Source organism: Anguilla anguilla, chromosome 13 (assembly GCF_013347855.1).
Source record: "Anguilla anguilla isolate fAngAng1 chromosome 13, fAngAng1.pri, whole genome shotgun sequence".
Lineage (NCBI taxonomy): Eukaryota > Metazoa > Chordata > Actinopteri > Anguilliformes > Anguillidae > Anguilla > Anguilla anguilla.
Genome location: NC_049213.1, coordinates 27,270,761 through 27,298,729, shown reverse-complemented (window position 1 = coordinate 27,298,729; position 27,969 = coordinate 27,270,761). Strand labels below are relative to the sequence as shown.

Here is a 27,969-nt window from a genome sequence, read left to right as displayed (position 1 = left end):
TCTGTTTTTATCCTCTGATGAACATGTACACCAGAGACCAAATGAGGTCAATTTTTAGGATCGTATGTTACAGGGAAGGCCTTTCATGAAAACACTCTAATGGGTTTTTACATGTATAGCTAAATTCAAAATCACAGATGGTACTTTAGGAGGTAGGAGAAGTGTAAAACTATTTCCTATCTGCATACCTCTTTTGAGATTAACAGAGGTTCAGAAAGTCTTTCCTAGTATTTTGTTTGAATCACCTGGATTTGCTGATTGTCACAGTTCTTCAGACAGGAGGTAGGACTAATTAGTGAAATCAGCTGGTTGAGTTCATGGCTGGAAGAAGCACATGGCAGCACTTTTACTTTCTAACCTCTGGACTTTCCATCTCTAAAGAATAAACATTTGAAATGGAACTTTTTAGCCTGCTAACTGTAGCTGCAGCGTAATTAAGTTCGCTGTACACACTGGATGTGCTGGGAGTTCAAATGCATCTTAATATATGCAAGACACATTTGTATATGAAACAGGACCCCTACACATTCAGCAATGTTCACACCTTCAGAAAAAGGCGCATGGGGCATCTGCAGTGGATTAAATTCAATCAGCAGGGACGATGCAGACAGCTGCATCTGCAGTGCTCACTTTACCTGAGACAGCTTCTTCAGTTTCACTGAGGTGGAAACAGTATTTGAAAAAAAAAGATACTGTGAACCACTTTCTGACAGAAGTACTGATCATGGTCCACTGTTTTAAATGAATGTAAAATATTCAGTATACTGAATACTTCAAAAAAACTCTTCCTTAGACTACATCCAGTGTAAAGTACATGGAACAAAAAATAAGCATTTTTAAATAGGCAGTGTATTTCAGTGTTTATTCATTTATTTTTGCTTTGAAAAACCAGCACGCAAACATCGGCTCATAATTCGAGTCTGATGACTGTGACCATTCCAGGGTTTATAGGTTGCTGTTTTTATCTGAAACAGCCTAGCATGACTTGTGTTGGATACAATGGCTTCAGTTAAATCAAGATTTTACCTTAAATATAAAATTGATTCTTTTTTTTAAACAAAATTATTGTTTTGGTTACATTTTTCTCATTATGTGATATGACACATGTATCACGGATCTTGAGAGCTAAGAATGTTGACTCCTATAAACTTACATAATTTAATACACATAATACAGACAACATACAACAACAACAGGATATACTTCCACCTCATTGAAAAGGGGAATTTATGCTGTGCTTGTTCTTTTCTCTATCTGGTTTAAAAATATCTGCAGGTCATTGACTTCCAAGTGGGACCAAATTCAAAGAACAATAGTGACATTGCATTGGCTTCATTCAAACTGGAATGAAAAATGTTCCGCCTTTAGGGACGTAGGGACAGACAGGGACAGGGGGGACAAACCCCGAGGATCTCGTCTCACTGGACATAGTCACCACAGGATTACAGAGTCTCTAATGGGACAGACCCTGTCATATAGTGCTTATTGTACATTCATCCATGGTGGATTATGTTGCTTTACAGTCTCAGGACTTTGCATCAGATTGACTGGATTTGAGATCAGGAATAAGGAATTTTACTGTGACTCTAAGGAATTAAAAGGGACTAAAGGGCCTGCTGACTGCCATGGTTCTCAGTGAAGGCTGTGAACACCTCAGATGTGTACGCTGTGCTTCAGAGACGAACCCCTGATCAGACATGTCACTGCTGATCAACATTTTCTGAGCCATTAGCCCTCCAATTGAGCCTAAGCTAATTACAAGCAATTGTGGTTATGCCAGAGACATTAGGGGCCCAATCGAAAACATGTTTGGCATTATTAAGCTGTTTAATACAGTTTAGCTGTTGTAGAGGGCTATCATAAAGCTATACAAATTTAAGTCTGAGAGCAAACTGACTACAAACCGACTATACAAACCATCTTAATGACTTCCCATTTGCCAACTGGAAATTAATGGTCACAGGCATTTTGAGACGCACATGCAAAATACATTTTTAATTTGCTACGTACTGGTGCTTGTACGCTCATATTAATCATCAATCATCAGAAAATGGAATTCTGCTTTTGTTGTGATAATGAATCAAAACGAGTAACAATTAGAACAATACCATGAATCGTTTTTACAGACAGTGTCCTGGACGTAGCATTCAACACTCTCCCCTCATCCTGGTTGTACACACACTACCAAAGCAGATTTGTAAGACAAGCATTATATTTGTCCAGATAATATCGCCGCTGTATGTTTTCATGTAGAGATTTCAAGTTTGATGTGGGCAGTTGTTTCTCAGGTAGCTGTCAGAGGACTGCGTTTCCGTTCGCCGGATTACGATCAGTCAGAAGCGGAACGGCTGTCATTTATGCAGTGTTATTTCCTAAAATAGAGTAGGACCTGCAGCACAGCAGGATTCCCGCGCTGCATATGGAGAAAATGAAAAAAAAATCACATTGCTTTCAATTACTTTGCACCTTGCTTTTCACACTGCTATCACAAAGCACCTTGTAGTAGACAAACCACTTTATAACATGATTTAAAAGATAACATAAAAAGCTGAAAACTGCTTAATTGTTCTGTTTTCCGTATTTTTTGGATAATCCTCCAGTTTCCTTCATTTTTTGGATATGGATGGAAATATGATACTGCGCCAGTCTGTAACAGCTGGTTGGGTATTTGAAATTATGCTGTTCTCTTGCAAAGAACACAATATGTTCTGTGTTCATGCACCTGAGTTTTCATATGGTATGATAACATTCTCCTGTCTCTTAACTCCTATTTCATTTGAAACAGAGCATGCCTCATTGAAGCAGAAAAATTATACGTTCGTTTATATAATTTGGTGGGGAAGAGTACAAAGTGATTGATACTGCTGTCATTTGTTTACCCTTTGCAACTATAATGTGAAGAATTCTGCATTTAAGAAATAAACCTTGCTGGATTTAAAGCAGCTGGTGCAATGATGGATAAATCACTGCGTTTATGCAGAGAAATGAGACTGATATTTCATCAAGATAAACAATGGGGGAGGAGGCAGTTCATATCCAAATTAGGCTTCTTGGCATAATATTGAAAACCTCTACCCTAATCAGATAAAGCCAAAATGATAAGGTCTGTGTGGCACTCTGGGAATTGTTTAAATTCAAATAAATAAATAAATATCTAAAAGTGTTGCTGGAAACATATTTGCTCTGAATGCCATGCTGTGCTGCTGTTTGGCTATTTTTCCAGAATATTGCCAACATGTCTTCTCATCAGTTTGGCAAGCTTCAGTGTTGCCCCTGGCTAATGTTGTTTTAAGGCTGACAATGTGCTCCTGTATTCCGCCTGATCATTTTTGGTGGCTGAATTCGAGCTCTGTTTCCGTTTAACACATTAAAATGAAATGGATGTGGCATTATCGAGGTAACCAGCACATAATAAATAAATGAACAACAAATAATCAGTTAATTAAACACCAGAGGCATCTTGCATTATTGATAAAAAAGGAAGTACATAATGGAAACTTTCTGCTGTCTTTTACACATGCTTTTAGTGTCAGTACAATGTGGGCACTGGAAAGTAAATGAAAAGTAATCCATTGTTTATGCAAAATGAGTAACCTTTCAGTGCATTTTTCAGCGATGTTTCTGTGATCTAGTACTCAGCTGTGCTTTAGCTGAAGAAAATGTGACATCATTCAATTGAAAACAAAAATGCAGGCACAGTTGTGTACAAAATGCTTTTAATTCTGATAAGGCTGTATGTCTAGTGGGGGGGTTGTCTGTTAATGTTGGATATTTTTTATTTACTTATTTATCAATACCATTTTTTCTCACCGTCTTCTTCCGCTCCTGAATTTTTTCATGTGAAATCTACAAACAAACAAGTATGACTGAGTCAACATTGGCTGCCCATGACAGACACTAAAAACAGTAATAGAACTGAATCATACTCTTTAAGAGGAGGCCCTTTTACTATGCAGCCTACTGCACTTTACAACCATAGAGAGAACATGAATGCTGTTGTATTTGCTCCTCTTGTGAAACTAAAATGTACAGTGTTTTATCTTCACAGATACTACAGGGGTCCCTGGTGTTCCAACACATCACTTGATAGCAAACAAGACCGACAATTTTTTATTATTATTTTTTTCTTCCAGAGGCTGGTTTAGAGTTTCTTGATACAAGCAAATACTGCTGATGGTCCTGTACATATGGGAAGCATTACACTCACAACCTCTGACGGAGATCCATGTGTTCCATGACTGACAGTCAGCCATTCTGATGTCAGTGGGAACTCAGTGGCTGGATCTGCATGTCAACTATTCCACTGTGCGAGTGTTATGGAGAGTTCAAAAACATCTTTAAATATATATATATATATATATATACAGAGAATTAAAATACAAAGAGAGCTCCCATGAAATACACAGAGCATGCCAACAAATAACTGCCGATATACTGAAGTGACATTGTTGTCAGATATGCTAATGGACACAACAGCTGGCCAGGTGACCCAGTGACCGTTCACAGAGTTCTGTCCCGGGTTCCTGTTGTTCCTATGACCAAAGGCAGAGGGCAACAGGGATACTGGAGGTTCTGGGTGGTGTTAAGCCTCTGGGGCTTAAAATGAAGCCAGCATGCTGATGTCATAGAGAAGGCGGACATGACAGACAACTTAAAAATGTTTCCAATGATTGAAGTCATTCTTCATATATGACCCACAGGCATAATGTTTCTGTTTGAGTCTTCAGTTTGAGGAAGAGCCCCCTCAGTTTGGCTTGCGCTGAGGGATGAGGTGTCGTCTCTTGATGTTGTACATCCTCTAAATAGCAGTTTTCTTTTAAGGAAAAAGCACAATAACATTTTAAATGCGACATACGGTAGTTAGTGTAAAGTCACCAGCGAAGAAGATTTAGTCTGGTTTGAAAATCATTGGCATCATGCAAAGTGATGCCGTTTAATGATATCCCCTTTTTGGAAAGCCTGAGGAACAAGTAATCCACTCAGTTGTCTCTGCTGTAATGATTCTGTCCATTTAATAGAGGGGCTTGTGCTGGGTGGCTGAAAGAGAGCTCTTTGTTAGGTCCTAGGATGAATCTGAAACACAGAGAAAAAACAACACACAAACGCTTAGATTGTACAAGGGCATACAAGTGTGTAAGGATGACACCCACAGGAATTCTTTTCATCCCGCATTTCAAAACAAGAGAAACATTTCTGAACGAAATTGTTTCATGCACCTTATCTCACCAACTTCAACTCCAGCTGCTTCTTCTGTGAACAGCCTTTGTATGAACTCAATATATTTAAGGTACTCTGTGCTTAGTGAGAAGCTGAACGTTTTGGTATAAACTGGCACTATGTCAGAGGTGTTTGTTATCATGTGTTGATTTAGTTTTCATAATTCTGGTTTTGTATTTTTGGAATTTTCTGTACAAGATAGGCTGGTACATTCAACCAGCAGTCAGTCTGTATTGACACATCTGGCTGACAGTGTGTTCAGTTTTGTTGCACAGTGATTCTGTGAATTGTCCTTTGCTTTTGTTACTGAGGCTCAGGGACTTTTCAGAATCTGGCTGGATTCAGTGTTCTGTGTTCTGTTGGAAGTGTGTAGCAATCTATCGGAAACAAAATTCTGTCTTTGTGGTTTCTGTTTGATGCAGTGGAGGCAACCGTAATTTGCCATGAATAATGTACTTTTTGTGTGAAAATAACACAGTATACCTCCAAATGTCTCATCACAAAGAAATTCAATTACACACACCAAATATCAGTCTCAACAATAAGCTATTTGAGACAAACAGACTGCAGGATTTTTCTCCGCTTGCATTTTAGCGAGCCGATATGATAAATAAAGACTGCTAGACGGATCACAGAGGACAGTGGTTCTTTGTTTCAGACTGTGGTACTTGGCGCACAGTGGAGCTGATTAAACCCAACCCTGTGGTTTCCTCATACACATGCAGTATATCTCCTGGCGGTGCCAGGTGTATGGAAATCAGAATGGGAGATGGTGGGGGCCCAGCGGTCTCCCAGATACCGCTCCGGAGCTGTGATTGATAATACCCTGCCTATGTACTCTTGGGCAGAAGCACATAAGGAGCAATGCTTCACTGTGAAGGACCAAAGTCAGCTCCTGCCACTGCTGCTCTTTTCCTCAGGTACTCCTTGAAGTGAGAAGCTTGCTCGCATGTTAAACGACCTCCAAAAGGCAGTGCAATCAAGTTGCAATTGAAAGATATTTTACTTATGTTGGGTGACTTTGTTGCACCCGTTCTGGAAATATCCACATAATGATACCATGTTACAGTATATGGCCAAAAAAGGTGCTTTTACTATGTTATCAGGGAAAAACTAACAGCCGTACAGAAAAATTTGTATAATAACAGTCTAATTCAGTTTTTCTGAAGTACTTCATAAAATCTCCACGCAGCCACTCATTGTTAATTATATGTTGTATCCACTGAATTCTGATAAAAAATAAAATAAATTGAATTTCTATTGGGCAAAATTGCAGCAAGGAAAGGTAATTTCAGAACTATTTCAGATTGTGTTTGGTACTTGTAGTACTGGTAGTCTAGTGTCTTAAAATGTCGACAAATGTTAGGACAATCAATGGGAGCAGCAGGCATGCGGAAATAACTTCAGATTCTTTTGTGCCAAACACTGTTTCACACTGTCAATCTTGTTGTACTTGTTCCAGTAGAAATAATAGCCCCGTAGTATGCCAGGAAGTGGAACACATTGACAACATGGACATTTTTATCATGGGACACTAATGGTCAAATGATTTTTAATGAATTCAAAGCATAGAGATTTACTTCCTTGTATATCTACTCCTTAAACTGAATAATATAGTAGTACTTTAGTAATAGTATTACTTTAGTAAAAAGTATTTCAACCAGCCATCATGCCTTATAAACCACTTACCATTCAAATGCAATTCGTATAGCCTTCATTAGAAACAGACTTTGTAAAATATTTTAAACATACTTTCACATCATATTTGCGATGTATGTGCTCACGTTGTATTTCAGTGTCACTGAGGTTACTAAACAAGAAAATGCACACACATCTTCCCCCATTTGAAAAGAAAACTCAACACAGAAAAATGCATCAAAATCTATTTAATGTGCCATTAACAATGTGTGTGTGTGTGTGTGTGTGTGTGTGTGTGTTTGTGGGAGGGAGAGAGGGAGAGCAAGAGAGAGGGCTAACAAACAGAAAGTGTTCATGGGAAATAATCTCAAAAGGTATTTGTACATTCTATTCTAACTTATCATTCTTATGAATTAGTCATCTGGTTGATTATTATATTTTTCTTTCAAAAATTGCTCAATTCATATGTATTCATCTGTGGGCAAATCACTTTTGCTCTGAAAACAAACGTGAGAGATTAAATGCTGTGCACTAAATAAATTTAAGGTCTATTTATCTTTTATGTGGTGCCTTCTTTTCTTGAAATGTCACTAATTCTTGAATTTTGAAGATTGTATTTGTTGCATAAATTCTTTCTTGCACACAGTATATTTTCCACACTGAATTCTGTCATTTATTCACACATCATGACATGTTCTACTTAAAATACCTGTGATTACTCCTCATAATTGTATGGGGTCAAGATTTTTTAAACAGATTGCTACCACTTGCATATATTTGCATGGACATTGCACAGAACAATCCAAACATTGACAAAACATTTCTTATCTGTTCAGCATCACCAAAAGATCACCACTATTGAGGTGGTGTTTTTAATTATCAAAGTATTATCAATTCTTCCTAAAGAAGATATATCCGGCTACTTAAACTGTGATAAGCACTGTGTATGGACAGAAAATATGAAAATGCTTCTGTTTTGTTATTATTCTGCGGTATGTAAATGATGATTTTATTTAGCCAGTGCAGGTAATGAGGATCTATGCTGTGGCGTGTATAAGGAGGTCTCCAGCTCCTCTAGATTCCTCATACAAAATGCCTGCCTTGTCTGGTGATACAGGCAAGGAAGGTCCCTCTCTGAAAGACATAAAGGAAAAGAGAGAGAGAAAAGACAAGGGAGTCAGGAACCTGCTTCTGTATTTTACTTAAATGGCTGTTTATACTGCGCGAGTGAGTGAGCGAAATTCACGGTATGTTTCAGAGCAAAACTGATTGACAGCAGATGGCAGGTCTTCTTTTGAACTGGTAGGTGTTGGTGATTCAGAAGACACTGATGGTTAGTAATTTTGTTTTCAGATGCCCTAATTAGCATGGATAATGAGGTCCTAGCAGACGATAGACGGGGTTAAAAATGTAAATGGTTGTGCATATTGCATGATGAACTTTTTTAGCATATGAAAATATCCTTACAACAACTTTAAAGACAAGCCATTCAACTAATTAACAAACCTCTTAAGATGCAAGTCTCTAAGTTGAGATGATCAATGCACCAATGCAGCAAGCACACTGGCGGTAATGCTGTTTATTTTCTGTTTTAAAAAAAACCAACTAATAATAATAATAATAATAATAATAATAATAATAATAATAATAATCAATTCAGCCAATTGAAAATAGGTATTCTCAGAATGGGGTCCTCTCACTTCATTGATTCCATTTTAACCCATTATGAAATCCATAAATTGCAATATTCATGTGTGGAGAAGAGCAATGTCCTGTGGAGTTGAGTGGTGTTTGTTGTGCAGAGACAGCATCCTTAACACCCCCCCCCCCTTCCCCAGATGACAATACAGTGCCATGTAACATACACATGACGGAAAGATAGAAATACAGTAGCATATCCATATGCACGCACATGCAAAACATGTCATAGATAACAAGACTGGCAAATATACGCTAACACCAGTGAAACAGTGCCTTGTCAGAGTGCACCAATCATCTCCCAAACATAAGAAATACCTTAAACAAAATGCCTAAACAGTAAAGATACAGTACTTTATCCAGGCATTGTGGTGATCCAAGGAAAATCCACCTCCCCTTTCTCTTTGTTTATTGTGAGCTTTTATGTAACAGGAACCTGTGCTTCTATTACATAGTGTTATACTGAGATGACAGTGGCTCTAATCACTGAGCCCAGATAACCCAGCTAACCCTTCCCTGATCCCAGTCCCAACCATTTTGTACAGAAAGACCAAAGCTTGTCATGATGAGTCAGAGCTTATCAGCACTATCAGTCCACAGCTGTGTCTTTCAATGAAAACTCACAGGAGAAATGCAGATGCTGTGCAATGTGTACTCTGTGAAACTGGAACTGCCTTTGCCTTCAAAGCTCAGCACATTTTTTATTTTGCTTGTATTGAAACACAAGCAAGATGAAAGCTCATGCATTGCAATTATTATTTTTATTGTGTCTCAGGGTTAAAAAGCAATCATGGGCAATGTGTCCAAATGAGTTTCTCAAACTGTGCTATTGGTGTGCAAATTTTAAACCATGAAAGAAACCAACCTTTCTGAAGTCGGAATTCCAGTCTGTCTCAATTTTTGCCCTCTCCTCTGCATTTTGTTCCAGAACTAAAAAGATGAGTATGGCTGGGTGTTCTGTAAAGAAAGATCATGCATAAATTACACAAATAGTATATCCATCAATTTCGCATAAATTTTCCTCTCTCACCCTGATGTCTAATCAAAAGTAACAGGTCATCTTGCATGGAAATTGATGTAGATCTCAGTTGAATAAATAGAAACGAATGTTCAAAATAATAGTATATGTAAAAAATAAATAAAAGGTATCTGTAAAAATGTCCACAAAGTACTTGCAGATGTGAGTAAATTACTTTGACCAAGTTAATAAAGATGCAAAGGATGTTCTCTAGCAATAGTTAAGGGTTAGAGCTATTGATCTTACCTTGAAAAGTTGAAAAATGGAATCATCCAGTCAACTTCTTTTCACTCTAGCTGGACTTGGAACAGCACACAACCAGGGGAAAATGGCTATGAAAAGCTTTGTATGGCCTAACCATCGCTGATTTTCCCTCCTATCTATAAATCAATCACGTCTATTGTCCATGAATATGCTTCCAAATCACCAGGTTACTGAGTACCTGACTGCAAAATCTCACTTTGTCATCCAATGTAGATTTATTTTGGGTTCAGGATATATTTTGTCAAATATAAAACATACAGTTAAAGGTTGTTTTGGCTCTGTAGTCTGTACAGCAGATTGAATTTGAAATATAAAACAATGAATATGAGGGAATATGACATTAAAGTGCAGACTTTAATTTGAGGGTATTTACAGCCATCTCGGGTAATCTGTGTACAAATTATAGTCAGAGGATCGGTGATTGACTTGGCCTGCCAACATTCCACTTTTTGCCCCTGGTTGCTTTACCAGAATGTTCGGGGTCTTGCGGCGTACATGTAGTTTGTATCTTGCATCCCTCAGAGGCTATGTTGGTGTAGTCTTCTTTTTAAGGTAGTCTTTGACACATCTATGCCTACATCCTGGAAAGTGTTCTTGATCCGTTTGACGGGGAGTTTTTTTTCCAAAACTGAAAGCAGGGCCCCAGCTATGATTTCTCAGGACTGGGACAATGTGTTGCCCCCCCAGGCCCAGGACAAAGTATTCCAGTTTTCCCTCCTTATCTGCGGCCCTGATTGAAAGTATTCTTTGGTCATCCACTACTGTGGCCTTCCGTAGTCTACCAGGTTGTTTGCTATTGCTGAGCTCACTAGTATGTTCAGGCTTCATAGCAGGGTATCACACTGTTGATTTTGATACACCAAATGATTTTGATTTGTGTCTGATTGATTTATCCAGATTTTATAACCTCAGGATGGCCTGCTTTCCTGGCATCGGCACTTATTTTGTCCTCATGTTGCGAGACAACAGGAAGAAACTCCAAATGCAAATTCCACCCACAGACCTTTTGCTAGCTTTCTTGTGCATGAACCTATGATGCAAGAACACACAGCTAGCCAAGAAACCACTGGACCAATTATCCAGTTATTTTTGCTCTCTTAAAATGGGGAGACTATGTATAGAAAGGGCTGTAATTCTGACAGAGATCACTTGATATGCCCTAAAATTAAAGCTGACAGTCTGCACTTTAACAGCATATTCATTGCTTTATTTAAAATCCAATGTGCTGGAGCAAAAACAGCAACACATATGTCACTGTCCCAATACTTTTGCATTTAGCTGTAAATAGTACGTATACATGTCTGTATGTGCAGTATGTATACATGCAACGTGATATGACATATGTGTCCAAAGTGTACAGTCCCTGAAGGTATATTTCTCACATTCATTTCTCGGTGACAGGTCACTTGACAGTCTGTTCATAGCTCACTGAGATACTTTCTGATATGAAGGACCAGAAAGCTTTGGTGCTTTATGCACCTGGTGACTCTCCCTCTTCATGTCATATTCTGAAGTTCTTGGGTGGTGCGTGGTGTTGGACATGTGCCTTATTCTCTCTCAAACACTTTTTAAAGAATAGCATCTAGTGAACAGCATTGTACTAATTGTAGTGTTTTCTAATGATGCATTCGCATTTTTGCTAATATTCCTGTTGAAACTGATATTTTCACAGATAAGTCTCTTATTACTCTCTCAGTATGCACTCACAGGAAAAACCTTGTTCACTGGTTTAAAAAAACGTTTTAGTACTCATGTAGTTTCGTTAGTAAGCAGACACTGCCATAGAACTAAAAGATTCCGATTTGAGTTGGCAGTTGGAAGCTGCACAGGGCATGATTTAGGACATCCTCGTGCTTCTCTGGATTCTATTACTGGGTGTCAGGTGTCACTCAGTGTTTTTTTCCCTCAGGCTTTACTGGAGTTTGTTGTCAGGCATCACTCACATTACTTTCTTATCAGACTTTCTGTACTCATTGCTGTCCTTTAGACTTTGTTTACTCATGACTCCAAAACTCTTCAATACTAAGCACACAACAAAGTAAGCCTGCTCCCGTCTACTCCAGAGAGTATACATCTTTGCTTATATGTATTTTTAATCAGTTATATTTCACTTTTTATTTTCTTACAAATAAGAATGACAGCATTCATGTAGGTTCTGCAGTTTGGTAGGGCAGACAAGCATACCATGCATCTCCACAGGAGCATGTATACCAGCCTCCGCTTATTTCACTTCGCAACCCACCAGCTGACCTATGTTGAAGGAGTGCACTTTCTGCACAGTTGGAATAGGCAGCTTGCAGGCGCTTGATCTGCTAGAGAAGCTGCTCTTGCACCCTGCTCTTGCACCCTGAGAGGGAAAACCCTGCCGACTAAAATCTTAAGCAATGACCAATTATATATTGTCTGGAGGAACTACCAGTCACTTTCTGAACTGTTATGTCCAAAACACAGCAAAATATGAATAAACCCACTAAAACTTCTGCTTTAGCAGGATGTACAACATAATTTAATGTTTTGATTGCATATCACTCCAAGCTTGTTTCTTTATAACGAGGCAGCAAGCTAATAACTGTTAGCTGTATAAAATACTGCTGGCCACCATCCACCAGCAAGCTCCCTGTATAAAATATGTGTTCAAATGTAAGCTTGTCCACTGTTTGAGCTGGCTATCTTCCCCAATGAAGCTTGTAATAACACAAATACCTTTGCGACAAATTGATGTGAGTAGGATGGTGTTGGTCTAATTCCATAAAAAACTTTCCCACAGAAAGTATGTCATAATACTAAAATCACACATATATTTGACTGACATGTAATCCAGCCAGTTCAACATGAGAACTACAATTCATTGGCTATAAAAAAGGGGAGTCATTCAAAAAGTGTGACACCTGACAACAATATCAAGTACAGCATGAAGACATCCTGTAATGCATGCAGTGTGCAGCTGCACGGGGCATGGGTTATAATCCTATATCAATATCTATATCTATATCTATATCTATATCTTCTTATCTTCTAGTGTGATAAATTACAACACACTGGCATAACAAGCCATTAAATATTATATTTAAATTAAATATAGATAATGTAGATACTGGCTTATAGTGTGCAATCGAGCTTCATCCGTGCATGTTTTCAATGGTTCTGTGCTGTGTTTGGGTTGGTAGGGGGGTCTTACCCTCGTCGTCTTGATTTTGTTCCCCGAGGAACACATCCAGCCGGAATTGTCTGGAAGCGTCTTGCACTCCTCTCCCTCCAGACAGGGCTCCATCTCACACCACCACTTGCCAATCACAATGGATGCTGCGGGGGGTGGGGAGGAAACAGATGGCACTGAGTTCACCGTGTCAGACACGCACAAGCTGGGCCTGTCTGGTCTGGTCAAAGAGCAGAGGAGGTAATCCCCCATACTCGCCGTGTGCCTCAAACATGTCACATTATATCACAGGCCAACAATGCGCACAGAAATAAACAGTTATTTATGTGCAAGGCATTTTTAAAGCAAACTCCATGAAGTGTTCATTTGGACATACCTACCTTATTCCAAATGGACGTACCTTCCAAAGCCCTCTTTTAAATGCTTGGTATATCCTGCTAAATGCACTGGATTTTAACCTCTCACAAAACTGTCCTTGATATGGCTTTACCTTTTCCTAAACAATAGCTTCTAAACAACAGTTTCTGAAATAATCACATACTACTTCATTGAAATAGTTATCAAATTATGGCAATATGTATGAATTTTAAACACTTGAGTTGAGGGTTCTATTGGCATTTTCTCTCAAAGTAATTTTGTTATAAATAAATTCACTGTGTGCAACGTCTTGCATAAACAGTAATCATTATGCTATTATGTTTGTGAATGGAGAGGCAGTAATCTTATATTTTAACATTGCCTTAAGAGTGTGGACGTGTGCTTGCATGATTCCTCTAACTGAAATGAAATTCCACAAAGGGATTTGTGTGTGTGTGTGTTCATCTGAGTAACTTGATTCAGATGGCTCTCACTGCTAGACTGCCTTTCAAGGGAAACTACGATAGGAGTATAGATTTGATAACTCTTTTATAAAAATTGTCCTTTTATAAATGCTTAATAAGCATATAATATCTACATCATCAAGCATTCAAAATTATGTTGGCACTGTTAAGCAATGTTTAACCCACATTAATAAAATGTGGGAATTAAGTTATATTTGTGGACTAATTTCAACACAAAAATACAATGGGCCTCATTCTCAAAACCTTCTGCGTACTTTTGTTCCTAATAAAAGTTCCTATAATAAAACAATTTGGGATTCATAAAATGTGCACAGACCTTTGATTTTCTTAGCTATTCATTGCTGTCTGCAAAACTGCCCCTCATATGCATGGTCTATAAAGACACGCCCTCTCCCCAAAGCACAATTAGCCGAGTAATACAAAAGCAACAAATACGCCATTGTGTGTTGGGATTGGCTGCGCGTTTGTAGGTCTTTATAGATCATTATCAATCATCATAAATCACTTAACACTTCCATTCAATAAATAAACATGGTTTTGCCTATAAATCATTCTCTTCATTTATCCACAAATCCAGTGCCCACTGCACAACATTAATATACCCATGAATTGCTGTTATATACAGTTCAGCCAGACAGGAATTTGAAGGTTAAAAATGATATACCACCTCTCATTCTTTCTATAGTTTCTCTGCTGTTGGTGTAACCAAGGTTACTGGGCAACGATTAATCAATAACGCTAGGCAGTTCTTTTCACACTTAAGAGCCAGTCAGGGAGAGTGTACAGAATTGAAATGTCCTGCTCATGCATTACTGCTTCTGTGCATAGTCCACCATGAAATAAATGTGTTTCAAAATGGAACACAATGTCTCTATGTGATCCTTATTGGCTCCAATGACACGTTTACTGAGTCAAGCATCCCAGGCATGTCCTGGTCCCAAACGTTCACACAGGGAGACTGTGAGCACAGGGTGTATGAAGTGAAGTAATCCATTTCTGATTCTGTCCAGGAACCAATCACCCATTAATCTGAGGGCCCTGCATCAATCTGGGAAGATAAGTAATGATAGCACATTACTCTGTCACTTTTCATTTTCAACTTCAGTCAGTATGTGTCCCATGGTGGTTATTACACAGAAATCCCACGCATGACGGAGACACCCTTGATTTGTAAACTTGTGAATTAATTTTTGGATTGATTTTTGAATCAAAGAGTGGCAAGCTTGGGCAGATGTCCTCAGCGGCTAGGACAAACGTGAAGCTTGTGCTTAATACAGGGACTGTTCCCCCACTGTCATCCATCACATTCACTCTAATGCTAGTGAATGGTCAAATGGATGACATTCTGCAATATGGAGGCTGGCCTGAGGCATTTATCTCACTAGGATTTAAAATGGTCTCATCTGCTCTATGTCTGTAATATTTCTGAAAATCAAAAATAGGGGCACTGGCATAACCAAAATAGTACTGCAAATATGATAGTACAGCAGATATGTTTTTTTTTTTTTTTTTAGCTTAGTTGCACTTGTATGCTCAGAGAGTACAGCTGTACCTGACTCAGAGAAAATCAAGACTTCTCAATCTCATAGGCTGCGTAAAACTGCCTGAGAAAGGCTGCCAGGTTGGAAGGTGCTGCTTTGCCGACAGGAATTCAATCCTTGTGTTGTGTTTCTTTTTTTCTTTTGTACACCTCAGTGTTTTATGTAGTGTTCACAGAGCTACGCTAAGCTCAGAAACTATGCCATGGCAATGTATGGCTCCTTTCTGTCTCATGTCTCACTATTTTAGCTACTCTGCTGTCCCATTTGTGTGCAGTGTGTGAACTCTACTATTCTGGTGTTCAGAATCTGGAAATTAAGTGTACCATGTGGGAGTTGTTGTACATTGCCTCTTATCCCAAAAACATATTACAGCGCATGTTTCAATAAAATGTATGTTTCAAAATAAAATTATATGTGTACACAATGACAAGTGAAAGACACAAAAACACGGTTTGACAATATGCAATGAACAATACTGTATATAATCGTAGTGTGCATTCCTTGAATTTCATATTTCAGATTTAATTAATTACATCCATCATCTGCTGTTTCACAACAGGTCACGTTTCCTGAGCTTGACAATGTTGATCTGTTTGAATGGAAAAACAGATAAGACATGTACTGTACCAAGCACCCTATCAAGCACAATAATACTGTAGTTTTGCAATGTGATGGGACTGTTTCCCCTTAATATTACTTAAGTTCCATATTTTAAATAGCAATCATTACAGTGGTCACCTACTGTTATACAACAGATTACATGCTTCCTGAGCTTGGTAATGTCGATCTGTTTAAATGGAAAAAATAGATAAGGGCACGTGCCAAACACCATAATGCTGAATTCTCCTGCAATATGATGGGACTGTTTTCTATTTGCTCTATTTTCATGTTTTGAAAAGCCAGCCTGAAAACTACTTTTTCATTACAAGCCTGGCTAGGATTTATATTCAACACTTTCAATGCGGGATTCAAGCTAAATTGAAAATGGTGGAGTATTACCTGCAAAAGAAAAATCAATCTTTGAGAAAAGGTAGAGATTAGATTAATATACTGACTTACCAAGGATGTGAGAATATGAGACAGATTTTGCATACAAAACAAATGATATTTATTGTACACAGAGACACATGGATTGTGCTTTAATGCAGATTACAGAATTTTCCAACATGCACAATACACATGTGCTTTTAACAGGTGTAATATATCATGTGTATTCCTTTGTACGGAACAAATGAGAAATTCTATTGGTACCGAAGGCAGTATGGACATCGAGACAAATCATAAATCTGATTGTTGTCTTATCCTTACAGCCAGCATCGGGGAGCTCTGTGTCAATTTTCTTAAATGGTTCCAGCCATTTACTGTGCACCTAAACAATGGCATAGCCTTTGTAGGATTCTATGCACTGAATTATATTCAAGACGGATTGCAGACTGTAGTTTAGTTTGATTTCAGCAAATGTACAAATTCAATTTTCTTGGCAACAAAGCACACCATCACACACATGCAGTAATATAATATAATAATATGTAATCTAATACACACACGCACACACACACACTCACACACTGTGTAAATTGAAAAATTACTGTGTAAATTGAAAAAAAAAAATAGAATTAAAATTCATAATTCTCTTGAAGTAGTGCTGATATTTCAAGGAAAGACACCCCAAGTATGAACTCACAATAAAGTTAGTTCAGTATATTATTACAGTGTAATTGTGAAAATAGAAGAAATGTGTACCTTACATTCTTGTATATGAATTTCAAGTAAAAGTGGCATGCAAAGAGACATATTTAATTAATTTAAAAAAAATCCTGGTTACCAAACAGATTAACTTGAGATAAGCCAATAAATTCCTCATTTATGGAGCTTTTTCAGTCATTCAGATTTGGCCTGCTATTATATACAAAAGTCAAATGCAAACATTGGTCTAGTTTGAATGCATTGGGGAGTAATGCTTGCTGATCATGTGAAATGTATGAGGCTGTGTTTTCTTTCAACCACACAAAATCACATGAATTAAAATTAAACAATCTGCATGGGAGGGTTTTTTTAAAAAAGTTTTATGGATGAAACTTTTATGGATGGAAGTCTCCCAGTGTTGTTTTTTTTTGTTCTCTCTCTCTGAACTACTGAGCAGCAGCGAGAGTTGACCGCGCGAGCAAAGAGGGCAGTGCTCTTCAGACCCACGCCAAGTTTGCACCGCATGACCTTCTGTATTGGAGGAGGGCCCGGCTGCAATCCACTATAATGCCTCCCCAATGCCCCCTGCATGGAAAAGTCACAGCATCAGCAAGCTCAGGCCATCTCACCCTTTCCTCAACATGAGGGAAGTGGATTATTGGAGTAGTGCGGTACACCAGGGGCCAGTGACCTACGTGGCCTGGTCATTACTCTGTGCTGGACGTGTACTTTCTATCGTTGTATGAAGATCCGAAACGGAGAACAAAGGCATAACTGTGCTCCATGGACAATAGCAGTACTGCTGATGAATAATTTACATCCGCATTGGATGAGAGCTAATGCTGGGGGATTGGGGGCGGGAGGGGGGGGGGGTGCAAATTATCCCTGGTGTTTTGTAGTGGTGATTCTTCAAGACCTTATATCATGTTTATGGTAGATGCTTGACAAGTGGTTCTTACTTCATATCTATCAAGGCAACAGGATAGGTTTCCAATAATTTTGGTGGCTTTAAGTGTCTTTCCTATGCCATCTATTGATTGCGTCCAGTCAAGATTAGGAGTGGAAAGCAATTAGGTTTAAATTTTCATGGTTTTCTGCAGGTGTTAATTTACTGTTTGGCCGAATCAATACATCACACCAGATAATGGTGAACACTTTCAGCTTCTCTATAGCTTCTCCATGCCAATTTGTTTTTACATCAATGCCCTACCAGCAATCAGAGCTAAGTATAAACTCTACATTCAGGTACGGAATGTTAATCCCCTAAGAAATGTGCCCATCACTCTCAGCTATGTGTTATTCTTTTAAATTAATAACAGGTAAATGATTTGTAGACCTGCTCAATGAAAACTGAAGTGTAATCAGTCATTAGATGAAATGAGGTAACACACTTAATTTGTATAAATTGAAGATGAAAAGGAAAGTTCAAGTGAGTGGCAGTGTTGGTGTGGGTCAATAACTGTGGGCAAACTAATTCTTGTGCTTATTGGGAATCCTGACCTTGTTTGACATTAGCAAGTGGGTGGAATGAAATCTTGGGTTCTGGGTCGACCCGACACATAGGGGTCAGAGGGGAAGCCGTTACTTTGAATTAATCAGTGCACTTCTGACCGTGAGCCGGCTCTTGATTAGCTATAAAAACACTCTTGTGTGGCCTTTCAGTCAGGGTATTGACTGAATTTATACTTATAATGAATACCCAGAACCTGCTTTATTAATGAAACAGAGCCTGACCATGCAAGTCAGACAGCAACTTGATTAATTGACTTGAAATGACAATAGTTGAGCACACAATCAGTCACTGATTATCAGGCTTGTGCAGTGCTGATGGTCCAGCGTCTTTGTTATGAAAGAAATGCCCTCACCCCATGTCCTGGTATTCTACACCTGGGAAAGTTAGTGACACACACCAGCAGGATACAATGGAACATATAATTAGCTAAATTAATGTGTATAATTCCATGTTGCCTTTGGTATTGTGCTGATAGTAGCTTCAATTGTACAGATGTAACAATGGAAGTAGTGCTTAGTGGTAATTTGTGTTTTGTAAGGGGAAGTGCCCTTGTGAATAGTCTGTAAGGATTTACAGCAGAAAGAGTGCTTTGTTAAAGAACTGAATGGCACTGAGAGAAAAGCTTTCAGTAAACAGGACCCAATATCTCATTTAAACATCAGCATGTCAACATAAATGTGAATATTGTTCAGTCCTTACACTGATAGTCCTCCAAGAAAATAGAAGCACATTGCTAGCATGTTGATTTGTATTTAAATGTTGTATTCAACAATTGTCGTATGACTTTGTATTTAAATACAAATTAAATACAAACGTTTATTTGTATTTAAACAAATAGAATGCGATGTATGGGGTGAATGACATAGCAGTTACCTCAACAGTAACAACAATAAAGTGACAACCCACTCACTGTGGACTCACACTCCTGCACCTGCTGCTGATATCCACCCATAAGCGCTGATTCAAAGTTAACTACTGCGTGGTTTAGCATTAACATCACAAGAAAAGGCTACAAGCACCACTTCAGCTTCAAATAGTTCAGTGAGTTTCTATGGAGAACTTTGTTTTGCTCATCATTCAAAGTGCTCAGTTTATTAGTGTCATATGCCCGAAGGATGTTGAGACACGGAAGCAAAAGAGAGCCTTTACACAAAGCCAGGCCCAGGTCCGTTGAAACCGAGCGGAGAAAATGTTCTCTTCACATGAGAATATAGCTAATGCCTGCTGTGCCTGAGGGAAATTCAGAGTCTGGGTGCAATTAAACTGCTCATTAACAGCCTTTCAGAAGAAGCAAAGGCCTATCAGTACTTTTAAAACAATTGTGAGAGACAGAATGCCCATACGTCATCACGATGACCACAGATGATAACATTTGACAGGTCGCTAGAATCAGAGTAGTAGGGTAAAATAACATGTCTCATGAGATGATGAATGAGTTCTTCACCTTGCTGGAAAATGAAGGCTTCTCAAGGGTTTGACATGCCTGCCAACAGTAAACAGTTTACAGTCATTGCAGCTCAGGGTCATGGTGTTTTTGACAAAAATATTCAATTAGCATTCACCAAGTTAAAGAAGAGTGTGATATCAGTTAATGTTTCTTTTATGGATCACCTCATTTATGCCAAAAATCTTTCATATACAGTGAATAGCACGCATTGTGTGAATTGTGAGTACCAGTTTATTTTGTCTTTGTTATTATATATGAGCTCCATAATGTTTGGGACAAAGATATGTTTTTTCTTGTTTTCACTCTACTCCACAGTTTTAGATTTGTAATCAAACAATGCAAGTGTGGTTAAAGTGTAGATTGTTAGCTTTTAGTAAAGGGTGTGTTTATAAATTTTCACCACCACATAGAAATTACAGCACGTTTTATACATAATCTCCCTATTTTGGGGGAACAATAATGTTTGGGACAAATGGCTGTACAGGTGTTTCTGTTAGTTCAATTACTTCCTTAGTGTAGGTGGAAGAGAGCTTTCAGTTTCTAGTCTTGATTCTAGGCTTTTGGAGTCTGTTATTGGCATTTGTCAAAATGAAGACCAGAGTTGTACCAATGAATGTCTAGGAAGTCTGCATGAGGCTCAGAAATAAGAAGAAAAAAAACTGTCAGAGACATAGGCCAAACCTTAGGCTTACCAAAATCAATTGTTTGGAACATCATTAAGTAGAAAGAGAGCATTGGTGGGCTCAGTAATCACTAAGGGCCTGGTAGGCTAAGGAAGACTTCGACAGTTAATGACCGAAGAATTCTCACCATAATGAAGAAAACCCCCCAAACACCTGGCTGACAGCTCAGAAACACTCTTCAGGAGGCAGGTGCAGTTGTGTCAGTGACTACTGTCTGCAGAAGACTTTTGAACAGAAGTACCGGCTGCACGGAAAGTTGTAAACCACTAGTTAGCTGCAAAAACAGGATTGCCAGGTTACAGGTTGCTAAGAAGTACCTTAAATGAGCTTAAAGTTCTGGAAAAAGGACCTGTGGACAGGTGAGATCAAGATTCACTTGTACAGAATGATGACAAGAGCAAAGTGTGGAGCCCAAAAGGAATTGCCCAAGATCCAAAGCACCTCCCCTCATCTGTGGAACATGGTGCCTTTATATGACTTTGATGATGACGCAGTAGCGTCAAAACACAGTAGCGTATGTATGGATGCTACAGGTACTGACTCCCTTGCCTTCATTGATGATGCAACTGCTGATAGCAGCACGGAAGCATCTTTTCTGCTTTTGTTACAGCAAAAAAAATAAAATAAAATAAAAAGCCAAAAACTGGAAAATTCTTGACTGGCCAAGTCATTCACCAGATCTGAATCCAATTGAACATGCATTTTATATGCTGAAGAGGAAATTTAAGGCAACTAGCCCTTGAAACAAGCTGGAGCTGACATTGGCTGCCATACAGGCCTGGCAGAGCATCACCAGGGAAGATACTCAGCACCTGATGATGTCCATGTGTTGCAGACTTTAAGCAGTTGTTGCATGCAAATGATATGGTGACAAAGTATTAAACATGACTGCTTTCATTTGCATAACATCAATATGTCCCAAAGACAAATTAAAATGTCATCGCGAATACGCTCTTCTGATTGGTTGAACGAACGTCCCCACCAAAGCATTAGCATTAGTCCATTAGCAAAACTGCAACTCACATTTTACATATTTGTGAATCCATTCTACATATTTGCGACTCCCATATTACATATTTATGAACCCATACAACATACTTGTGAATCCATTCTACATATTTGCGACTTGCATTGTACATATTTGTGACACTGTTTAGATATTTGTGAAACTCATTTACATATTTGTGACTTTTGCTACAAAAATGCCTCCACAGTGGTGGCTCAACACCTTACTAAGGCACTTCATGTTGGTTTTTTATTTAATCTGTCACTCATCAATAAATAAAATTAAAATTATATATATATATATGTAATTATATATGTACATGTATATATATATATATATATATATATATATATAATAAAACAAACATCATTTTGAAGAAAAAGTGGTAAATGGTAGATTTGTGAAGGAATCTTGTATTTATTTCATAATGCGGTAACATAACCCTGAGACAGGAGTAAGCCTCCGCATCGATGTGGTTTCACTTGTTCTACTCCAGGCAAGGCAGCAAAATCTCACTTTTATCCCTGAATGTGAGTGATCTCTCCTGGTCAAAGATTAGTTTTCCTCAAGTCAGGTTGGTGGTAAGGTTACTAATGAGGTCTTTGGTGACTGAGAGCCCAGTGAAGGTCGATGCAGTGCCAGAGTGCTTACAAGCCTTTAGAGAAAACAAAAAACCAGACTCTCTAAATTTCTGTGCGTTTAGAAGACTACCACAGTGATAACACAACCAGGTGGGACCCTCTGCATTTGGCAAGACTCTGTAAAAAGAGCCACTTGACGTTTACCTAATAATTCACTACTGTAATACTAATACTAAAAGTAGATAATGTTACATTTGCTCCCATTTGTATAAGAATTCTCAATAGTGCTAGATTTACGGCCACCCCATTCCATTACTTGAATGTTTACTATTGAATTTTATACTGTTAAAGTGCACAAAGACATTTCACATAGCCAATACAAATGCAGCTGGTGCTAATTTGATGCTTGTTGTCAAAATGACAGTTGGGTTGTAAACATGTTCAGTTGTACAGTTCCACTATGCTAACAATTCATCCTTCCTTCAATAGACCCTTTGATAAAATGTTTTGTCAGGGTGCTCTGTAAGACAACACCATGCAGGGGAAGTAGAGTGGGATCTCTCTCAGACAAGGAAAAGCCAGCACACAAGCTCTGACAATGTGGGTAGAGTCTGTAACCACCAAACTAAACTATGGTACGAAGTGAAATTCAGAAGAACAAACATTTCCACCAGGGACAAATTTTCATTCATTGACCATAGGCTAGCTAAATAATTGTCACTTTATGGCTGTAATGTTGGTAGGATTGATACATGTGCAGTCTGATGAATCTCTATCTCCTACACCAGAGAAAAGAAGTCACAGTTATAATGCTCACGGACACGCTGCAAATTTGGATTCATGTGAAGTAATCACGAGAGGTGATTTCTTTTCAGAAAGCAGTTATGGTAATGCTTGATTTACAATTTTATGTTTCTCAGGCAGAAGCAATGTCATGAGTCAACACATTAATGAAGTGGAAGACACATATATCACATTTCCCACTAAATGACTTTCTCTATATTCCACTTTTTACCTCATTTTATACACTCAATTAATTGTCTCTGCCTCCCCCTCCGTACGCTGACTGTGATGCAGGGAGACATGTGTAAGTTAATGAACACTATATTAAGTCGGACACAGAAATGAATAGAAGTATGTATGCTGTCATTAATGTAAGGAATTTGATGGAGTCTCTGGGAGTGATTTGAGACATGCTTATCCGAATGGAATCGAGCATCACTGGAACTATGGATATTACAGTCTATTACAATCCCTTCCGTGTGTGTGCGTGTGCATGTGCGTGTGTGTGTGTCTGTGTCTGTGTGTCTGTTTATATATATGTATGTAATGGGAACACACCAATATAACAATGCCCCAACAGAGAAGGGATCTAGTGGCACTGCAGTGGTACCTTTAGAAGGCAACTTTTCATGTCAACATTTATTTTAATGATATTTATTTAATAGGTAAACATCTTAATCACCTTCATCCCATGTTAGGGAATTTATTTCCTGCAGAAAGTGTTGTCCACAAAGCAGGAGTAGTTTCCCAGTGGCAAGAGGAGCCAGACACGTTTGATATCCATTGATTATGACTTTCTCAGTCACTGGCTTTGAAGATTTTTTTAATGGAAAAGAACAAAAACAGTATTTTGCTGTAAAAATACATATTTGAGTTTACAACAGCTGATATTGATAATATGTGAGTGAGTGTGTGTACTTGCATCAGGGACATGTGTGTGTGCATGTTCACCAGTGAATGGTAGGTGTCCTTGTGTTAGACACTGCATGTTTGCTTCTCCGTATTGGTGACTTGTGCATTCTCACCATATTTGATTCCCTTTGAATGTACTATGAGAAATAAGCTGGAGTGTTTGACTTGCTATAAGGAATGCTCTTCAATGGGATCCTCGTCGAGCCTGACAGAACTGGGACATGGCTCTCCTTGTCAAAGCTAATAATCGATTGCTACAGTAAAGTAATCTGACAGCACACTCAAACTGTGCGTGGGACTATCAACAGAAGCATAATATTTTTAGTCAAATAATTAAATATCACAATTTTCCAAATATCAAAATATCATTTTTGAAAGGCTGAAAGTGTAAAAAAAAGACTTATGAACATATGAAAATACATATTTCCAATGTATTATCTTTTTGGTGAATTTTGACAAGTACATTTTTAAATAGCGGTGCAAATGCCAACAACTTTGGCTGAAAGTCTTTAAAAAGTCACCCGTTGGGAGGAGGATTGCACTCCAAATTTAGCCCCCGCATCTGCGGTGTGAAAAATGTGGACATGGAGCATTGTCTCTGGCAGTTTGTGCGGGGGGACGGGACCCGGCGATTCTCCCAGGGGTAGGAGACAATCCTCGGAAGTGTCCTCATTACTCATAAAGACAGAACATTAACAATGCGGGACCAGAGGATCAGCGCTTATCTGGGCCGTGGCAGCGCTGGAGGGACGCGCCACTGACGCCACGGGTTTAGAATCGCATTTTTTAACCTGACCGAGGGGACGTGAAACAGATAAATGGAAGCGCCCGGCCCGGCATAATCGCTCCGAACGCGTGCGCCCTCTCCCTCGCCTTCGGTAAATAATTGTTTTGGTTACACTTGCGTGTTTCCGCGAGAAAGGCTGGCCCCGGCAACCCGAGCCCAGTAATCTGCCTAACAAACCTATTAAAGGCATCTACGTGACGGCTAGCTGAGGACGTCTTCGGAGACGAGGCAGCTGTTTGCTGGCGATCTCAGTCCCCGTGCGCTCAGTGCAACTCTGAAGCCTCGTCCTTGATGCATCTGACACAGGCCCTTAGCAGCAGCTACCCACCAAATAAACATTCTTCTGCCAGATAAAAGCCAGAGAGAGAGAGCAGAAACAGGCTGGCTTCAGGCCTGTGTCTGCTCAGACTGTTTGCTATAGTTTAAAAATATATCATGGGTGGATATTTGTGTTGCAGCGTGCAAGCTTATTTTTCTAGCACAGTCTTGCATCTCTGAGGAGCCAACACACTCTTGGATAAGAAACTGAGTTGTACTTAAAGTGCATATTTTTTACTTTGACTTCATTTGATGCAGAATGCCTTTAGGTAAGTGATATTTTGTTGTATGTGTTAAAGGAAGCTCACATCTATGAATAGGATTGCAATAGCCCTACCCTCTGTGTATTTTATTTACACAATGGGTATGCTTTTGTGGAACCACTTTGGGCAGGTGTGCTGGGTTCTGGCCTTGGAATGCCACTGCTGACTTTGCAAACTTTTCTCTTTAATTAAACTGATGACTGTCTTGGGATCCGGGGATTTCTTTCCTTTCTTTCAAAAGCTGCTGTGTTTAGCTGAGATTTACATTAGCAAAAACACACACTCCCAGAACACCAAAGTAATATCATTAGGCAAGACCTTTTGTACACTTAGCTGCACGTTTCGAGAGGTTTCTGTTAAAAAATATCCTCCAATGGATGTTGATTGGGAACTGAAAGTTTCACCAAAATTGCACTCTGCAATGCAATATTGACTGACTTATCCCCAACTGTGCCTCCCCTGCTATTTTGGTCACAAAATTACCAAAGGCGTGTCAAAATCCATGAAGAAAATACCATTGCACGAGTGTAGCTCACAACACACCATGCGCTGGCCGAAAAATAGCCCAAAGATTAACATTGTCATTTTTAAGTCAATCATCATGACATTTGCAGATTTAACAGTTAAATGTTTAAACTTTAAAGAGAGCTTACATTTTTGAGTGGTGTTCAGTGCAGAACGAGCAGGGTACAGAAATATCGCCTCAAGCAGAACGGCAAGTTTGGGATCAGGTGGTGAGACTAGGTGCAGTTATGCTAACAAAGTGGATGCTACAGAGTCGTGGTCCAATACAGCCTCTTCAAAGAACAACTCTGTCCTTGGACAGAGGCATACCTGTAAATAGCCAAACCCAGATCTCAGAGAAATAATTTCAGGGCTTTCATTTGTGCAGCACAGTTATTCATTTGTACAATAAGACAGCATTTAAAAATGTAAAATACTGTCTGAGAACCTGGTTTCCGCATGACCGTGGCCCCACCAGTGTCTGCAGATAGTGTTTGATCTTCTCCACCATGTCTCACCGATTCATTTGCTGTAAACATTTGTATTTCAAATTCCTTTTTCAAATTCAAATTTTTTTCATGGAAACAAAGCATTTCCTGTTTACTTTGATTAGTCCAAGGTCAGCCAACTTATTTTTTTCAAGTAAATAAAAACATGATAACTGTAAAAAAAAAAAATAATAATAATAATAATATTTATATATAAATATATTTATTTTATTTATTATCATATTTTCTTGTGCAATTGTCAAATGTTCAGGTTATACTGAGGTAGCTTATGTGTCACTTCATATGTTAAAATCTCACTCACTTTCAAAACCTGTTGGATGAAAATCGTAATGCAGTGGATACAACTGAAAACCATGAAAGCTAGTTCCAGTACAGAAAGGTCCTTTCAAGTAAAATTGTATCCTCTTGCAATTATATTTTGGTTTATAACCTTTTTCAATGTCTCAGATTGGCCTCAGATTAATATATATATATATATATTTTTTTTTTTTTGCTTAACGTTTGCATATGCAGCTCTTCAATCATACTAAATGACTCTGGATGGCATCTGAAAGCCTTTTTGGTGTGTCGACAATTAATTTTTCTGCCTCAGCTCCTCTGTTCAACATCTGTGTCTTCACAGTGGTATTGGTTTTTCATGTGAGTCTCTTGAGTCAGTCATGGTGAGTGCAGACTACCTGAGCCTGGGGTTTTTGTTTGGATGACTCTGCAGGAAATGATCATTCTGCCGCTATGATAGGAGACATGCGCAGCTGTTAGCTAATCAGGGCGCACCCAGTGTCCCAGAATTCCTTGCGGTGCTGCCAAATTAATGGAATCTTGACAAGGGGCATTTCAGTTCAGCCTGTTGTAGAAGTAACTCCTCCTGGTGTTACACTTATGAGTTCTGCAATATTTATAAAGCGCTGAACCCGTTTTGAAAGAAACCGTTCAGAGCATCTGCACGGTTCATTAAACTATTATCTTGCACTTTTTTAGACATGTTGAGCAGACTGGGATTGGCACGGAATGTGAAATAATTTCACCCATAATCAATTTCTACCATGTTCAAATGTGAAAAAAATGTCTTTCTTCTCTTGATGTAGTGAATGGTCCTGTTTTTGTTTAAGGTACCTATTTACTTTCCACTTGCTAAAGTTTAGCTGCATCAGGAACAAGTCTTCATAGATTTCCCGCTTAATCCTGGGCCCTTAATTATTTGCAGTTGCATTAAAAGCTTATTTCCCGGATAATAATGATTTATTAGGGATAATTAAAAAGTTAGTGTCAGACACCAGCAAAGGTAGAGATCTTGATTGTCCAGTCCGATACCAATGAGATGAACACACACGCACACGCACACGCACGCACGCACACACACACACTCACACACACACACACAGTTTCACATGTCTTCTTCAAACAAGATAATTTTCTCTTATAGTATATTACAAAGGTTAGGCTACATTAATTAAGAAAAAGACTCTCACGACCTTAAGGAAAATTCTGTCATTGTGTAGAATATTTGACACTTGGCTATATTGATTTTCAGTGTATTCCAAAGCAGTTTGTTGCCACAAGCCTTACTCATTACACATATTAATTGCAAGGACAAGATCTATT

At 38.7% G+C, this 27,969-nt stretch overlaps 1 protein-coding gene across 5 annotated transcripts in view; it reads right to left on the bottom strand.

Annotated features, from left to right (window-relative positions):
• Window positions 1-3,699: 3,699 nt before the first annotated feature.
• LOC118210741 (chemokine-like protein TAFA-1) overlaps window positions 3,700-27,969 on the bottom strand; it is a 119,607-nt gene continuing 95,337 nt past the window's right edge. The window contains exons 4-7 of one of the 5 annotated variants that reach the window (XR_004761904.1): window positions 13,014-13,138; window positions 9,818-9,872; window positions 9,419-9,510; window positions 3,700-5,073 (exon numbers count right to left, since the gene is read on the bottom strand). Coding sequence is in view for 1 of the 5 variants with exons in the window: in XM_035387149.1 (XP_035243040.1) it covers window positions 5,056-5,073; window positions 13,014-13,138 (143 nt within the window). In the remaining 4 variants the exon portion in view is untranslated. Of the gene's footprint in view, window positions 5,074-7,124; window positions 7,990-9,418; window positions 9,511-9,817; window positions 9,873-13,013; window positions 13,139-27,969 lie in introns of those variants that run through there. The other 4 variants (XR_004761905.1, XR_004761902.1, XR_004761903.1 and 1 more) reach the window with 4 other exon arrangements.